Source organism: Alligator sinensis, unplaced genomic scaffold (genome assembly GCF_000455745.1).
Source record: "Alligator sinensis unplaced genomic scaffold, ASM45574v1 scaffold80_1, whole genome shotgun sequence".
Classification (NCBI taxonomy): domain Eukaryota; kingdom Metazoa; phylum Chordata; order Crocodylia; family Alligatoridae; genus Alligator; species Alligator sinensis.
In genome coordinates, this window is record NW_005842206.1 from 340,243 (window position 1) to 346,047 (window position 5,805).

The following is a 5,805-nucleotide window of genomic DNA, read 5'->3' on the forward strand; positions in this document are numbered from 1 at the left end:
CCATGGGACAGCCGCGCCGGCCCGCCAGCTCCGCCGCGCGCGGGAGCCTGCAGGTAGGCAGCGCGGCCGGGTGGCGAGCGCGTCCCGGGCAACTTCATGGGGGAAGGTGCCTGCGCGGGGCGTTGCGTGGGGGGACCCGGGCTCTTCGTGCGGGGCAAGGGGCTGGGCAAATGGCCCCCTCCCCTGCCAAACTTTCCGTGCCCCCGCCGAGGGGAAGAGCCATGCATCGGGGGGCTCCCGGGACCTGGCGGGGTTGGATGTGTGGTGCTGCTGATTGCATGCGGGGGGGGGGGTGCATCCCATGGGCTCGGGCTGTGATCCTCCAGCCAGGTAGATCTGCTGTCTGCCCCCCTGTGCCTGGTGCATAGGGGTGGCTGCTGATTGCATGTGGGGGCATCCCATGGGTTGGGGGCTGTGATGCTCCAGCGAGGCAGATTTGCTGTCCACCTTGTGCATAGGGCATAGGGGTGGGTGCTGATTGAAGGGGGAGGGGTGCATCCCATGGGTTGGGGGTTGTGGAGGGGATGCTCCAGCCAGGCAGACCTGCTGTCTAACCCCCTGTGCCTAGTGCATAGGGGTGGCTGCTGATGGCATAGGGAAGGGGGTTGGGGTGCATCCCATATGCTGGGGGCTGTGATGCTCCAGCCAGGAGGATCTGCTGTCTAAGCCCCTGTGCCTGGTGCAGAGGGGTGGCTGCTGCTTGCGTGGGGAGGGGCATTGGGGTGCACCCCAGGTGCTGGGGGCTGTGGAACGGATGCTCCAGCCAGCGGGATCTGCTGCCTAACCCTGTGTTTTCTTTCCGCCCCCTCCACGCAGCATTTATTCCTCGTCCTGCTCTTCACCGGCCCCTTCAACTGCTTTGCCAGCTACAGCCGCGCCACTGAGCTCTTCTACAGCCTCAATGAGGGGCTGCCGGCCGGAGTGCTCATCGGAAGCCTGGCAAGGGACCTGCAGCTGCCTGGCTGGGCAGCAGAGGAGGAGATGGGGGCAGCACTAGCAATAGCCCAGGGGCCGGCGCTGAGCTTCAGCCTGGCATCGCAGGGGCTGGGTGGCCAGTATGTGAGCCTGGACAACCGCTCGGGGGAGCTGCACACGTCAACACTGGAAATCGACCGCGAGGTGCTGTGTGCAGAAAACGGTGCCGGCACCTCGCCACCCGCGCCCTCACCTGAGGCATGCCTGCTGCTGCTGGATGTGCTGGTGCTGCCCCAGGAGTACTTCCGCCTGGTGAAGGTGAAGATTGCCATCCGCGATGTCAATGACAATGCCCCGCGCTTCCCCGTGCCCCACATCCGCCTCTGGGTGCCTGAGAACGCACCGGTCAACACACGCCTGGCCATCGAGCACCCAGCCCTGGACCCTGATGTGGGCACCAACGGTGTCCAGACCTACCGCCTGCGGGACGACTATGGGGTCTTCACGCTGGACGTGGAGGAGAATGAGAGTGGGGAGAGGACCCCCTACCTCATTGTCATGGGTGCCTTGGACAGGGAGGCCAGGGGCGAGTACGTCACCCTCATCTTCGCAGAGGATGGGGGCACTCCTCCGCTGGTTGGCAGTGCCACCCTCACCGTTGGCATCAGTGACGTCAATGACAACTGCCCCCAGTTCGGTGAGTCCCAGCTCAACGTCACCCTATGTGGGAATTCCAGCACTGGGGCCCGCGTGGCCACTGTCCATGCTCTGGATGCGGACTTGGGTTCCAATGCCCAGATCACCTACTCCTACAGCCAGAAGGTCCCACAGCCTTCCAAAGACTTGTTCCACCTGGATGAAAGCAAAGGCATTGTTGAACTCTCCAGGAAGATTGATGGTGATACTCCCCGGCTCCACCGGTTGATCATTTTGGCCAACGGTCCTGGGTGCATCCCTGCTGTGATCACTGTCCTAGTGTCCATCATCAAAGTCATGATGAGACCTCCAGAGGTGGTCCCTCGTTTCATAGCTAATGAAGTAGACGGGGTAGTTTACTTGAAAGAATTGGAGCCTGTAAACACTCCAATTGCATTTTTTACCATAAAAGACCCAGATGAAAAATACAAAGTTGATTGCTACTTAGATGGTGATGGGCCATTCAGATTGACGCCATATAAACCGTACAATAATGAATATCTGTTAGAGACTACAAAGCCTTTGGACTATGAGGTACAGCAGCTCTATGAAATATCAGTGGTTGCATGGAACTCAGAGGGATTTCACGTCAACAAAATAATTAAAGTGCAAGTTCTGGATGATAATGACAACTCACCAGTTTTCTCTCAACAATTAATAGAATTATCCATTGAGGAAAACAATGTCCCCAATGCTTTCTTGGCCAAATTGCATGCAACAGATGCTGACAGTGGAGAGAGAGGGAAAGTGTCCTATTATCTAGGGCCTGATGCTCCATCCTATTTTGCTTTAGATAAAACCACTGGAGTTCTTACAGTTTCCACCCAGCTGGACAGAGAGGAAAAAGAGAAATACAGGTACACTGTCAAGGCAGTAGATTCTGGATTGCCCCCCCGAGAATCAATAGCTACTGTCACCATCACAGTACTGGATAAAAATGACAATAGTCCTAGATTTATCAATAAGGATTTCAGCTTTTTTGTACCAGAAAACTTTCCAGGTTTTGGTGAAATTGGAGTTATCAGTGTCACAGATGCTGATTCAGGGCAAAATGGATGGGTTGCCCTTTCAGTTGTAAATGGAAGTGATATTTTTGTCATAGATACTGGCAAAGGCATTTTGAGAGCTAAAGTCTCTCTGGACAGGGAGCAGCAAAGTTCCTATGTCCTGTGGATTGAAGCTGTCGATGGAGGTGATCCTGCTTTGTCTTCTACTGCAAAAATAACAGTTCTTCTTCTGGACATAAATGACAACCCCCCTCTGGTCTTGTTTCCTCAATCTAACATGTCCTATCTGTTGGTACTTCCATCTACTCTTCCTGGCTCTCCCATCACTGAGGTGTATGCTGTAGATAAAGACACAGGCATGAATGCTGTCATAGCTTACAGCATCATAGGTAGAAGAGGTCCTCGACCTGAATCATTTCGGATTGATCCGAAAACGGGTAATATCACCTTGGAGGAGGCACTGATGCAGAATGACTATGGTCTGTATCGGCTGCTTGTGAAAGTCAGTGATCATGGCTACCCAGAGCCACTCCACTCTACAGTCATGGTAAACCTTTTTGTCAATGACACTGTTAGCAATGAGAGCTATATTGAAAGTTTGTTAAGAAAGGAACCTGATATCAATATAGAGGAAAAACTGCCACAAATATCTATAGAGCCTACACATAAAAAAATAGAGTCAGCATCTTGTGTGCCTACCTTAGTAGCTCTGTCAATAATAAGCTTGGGATCAATCACCCTAGTGACTGGGATGGGCATTTACATCTGTTTAAGGAAAGGGAAAAAGCCTCACAGTGCAGATGAAAATTTGGAAGTACAAATCCCACTAAACAGAAGAATTAACCTACACATGTTGGAGAAAAAACCGATGGAGATTTCGAATATCTGAGGTTTCCATACAGACATTTCAAACGACGTCTAACAAACCCTGGATGATACTGAAACTCCAAATGGAACGTGTGTTGACAGAGATTACAATGAAGGACCACTAATTTATAATTTGATAATAATATACATGTAAATAGCTGTTTACAGTTTTTTAACTTCAAATTCAGTGTACAGCTTTTTTATGAAATCTTAGTACTAACAGCTAGCAATCTTTCTCTGAAAACACGGATATCATTTTCAGCCTTCATAAACCAATCAGATCAGTGATCGCAAAGAAAAAGGAAGGTAAGATGATAATGCATTAAACTTCAGTTTAAAAGTCATTGTAACCACAAGAGGGCTTCAGCTACTCCTGTGCGGGGAACTGTTTGAGGTACTGTCCATGAGACAAATGCAGAGTATATTGTATATTTTAAATATATTGATTATAAAATAAAACATACACAGGCATAGACACATTTACACAAAAGAAAGGTGTGCCCTACTGTATGTAAAGCAAAAAGAATAGGGAAAAGAAAATGCACTAGGAAAACAAAGAGAATGTTTATTACCTCACAAGTAAAGTTTGCTCATTATGAAAGAAAAGGCATTAAAAAGAAGTGCAATTCCTGTGGAGCAAGAATGCAAGATGTTGTCACACAGTGAGAATTTGAACTGCTGTGACATCTAAATCTTTCATTTACTGCAGGGCTATTATCTTTGCACAAATTACCAGTTGCTCCAGCAGTTTACTGGCCATTATCATGGAAAATTGTATTAATAGTACTTACAGCAAAGACAGACAAAACTCTATGCCCCTCTCAATAAGTCTGTGGCCAGATACAAGGAAGCAAGGGAATGGCTAAATCCTTAGCTGTCATGGAATTGTTAATTTTTTTTTGTACTTTCAGCAATCTGTCAGTAGTACTTCATCACTTTGGTTGTGTAATATATTTTTACGTGATACTTCTGAATCTGTTCTGTCAGATGAAAACAAAAATCATTTCATATTATTAGCAATTTTAGGACTTAGTTTATACTGACTATTGCTGCTCTCTGGATTGGTATTTCATGTGTAAGATCTAATTTCTGAGTTTTGGCTCCTACTCCTGGCTCCTTTTTATTGGCTTTGCTTTTGGATCAGATCCAAAATCTTACGTGTAAGACTGGTGACATATTTTCTTGATAATTTATTCTTTGCTGTATCCTCTGCAACAAAGCAGATTTATCAGTGATGTATTACTTTCACTTCATTGTAAGAGCTGGGAACTATCTTTTGTATGATGGTTACATCAAATTTATCTGTGTAAACAAGGTAAATAAGTGTTAAGCTTAAGATTGATTATTTTGATTTTTGGCATCATATGTCTGTACTGTACCAAAAGTGTTTATATGTCTGCAAATTAAAGCTATATATTTTCATAATAATTCATTCCGTCTGTACTAGCATTTTAATGATATAGCTGAAGCTTACTCTTTTTACAGACTATATCTTCTCACATTTATCTGGTCATTTACTGCTCTACTTCTGATGTAATTTATGCCATAATTTTATACTACTTCCAAAACATATTATGCTTCAAAACAGTCATTTGGGGAATAGTCTTCCACCCACTGAAGTTTGTGGCAAGGCTTCAATTGATATAAATGGCACAGAATCAGGTTCTCATTTAACTAATATATGCAGTACATCTATAGATTTACTATATAAAAGTTGACTAATATTTTTCTCCACTATAGGCCCACTGAAATCAGTGTTGTTTTTTAGTATAAGCAAGAGTATCAGAATTTGGCCCATTTTTTGCCTTACTAGCAAAATTTTCTTTCAGAATATTTTTTTAACTAGTTCCAAATATTAACATTTTATTAGACACTTTCCGGACATGCTTTGTTTGTGCACTGTTAGTTGGCTATAGTCCATAAAAAATTAATTCAGTCTGTCAAATGCCTCTGGTTAATCACCTTGTTTTTTTCCTTTTAATATTATTAATATATGAAAATGGTATGTATCCATGAAAATTCATGTGTCAAAAAAGAGACAGCGATTATTATCTCTGAAGAAAAATAGCATTAATTCTTTGAAAATGGTTTCTTTATAGGAGATATATTATGATGTTTTGGTGGGCTATTGCTTCATCCCGGACATATCATTTCTTGAATATAGTGACAGGTTAAGTAAAAGTTAAATAGCATTTTCTGCATTGTTTCTGGGTTTCTGCATTGTTTCTGGATTTTTCAAACTCCAAGTCCATTCTTGGTTCCAGTAAAGTTGATAACAGTTTTATCATTTACTTAAATATAAGCAGGAACAAGACCATAA

General features: G+C 45.2%; 1 protein-coding gene across 1 annotated transcript; it reads left to right on the plus strand.

Moving 5' to 3' along the window:
* The first annotated feature begins 2 nt into the window (after positions 1-2).
* PCDH20 (protocadherin 20) lies at positions 3-4,915 on the plus strand. The gene is made up of 2 exons (XM_025207731.1): positions 3-53; positions 817-4,915. The coding sequence occupies exons 1-2, from the start codon at positions 3-5 to the stop codon at positions 3,505-3,507; spliced, it is 2,742 nt and encodes a 913-aa protein (XP_025063516.1). The 3' UTR covers positions 3,508-4,915.
* Positions 4,916-5,805: the final 890 nt, after the last annotated feature.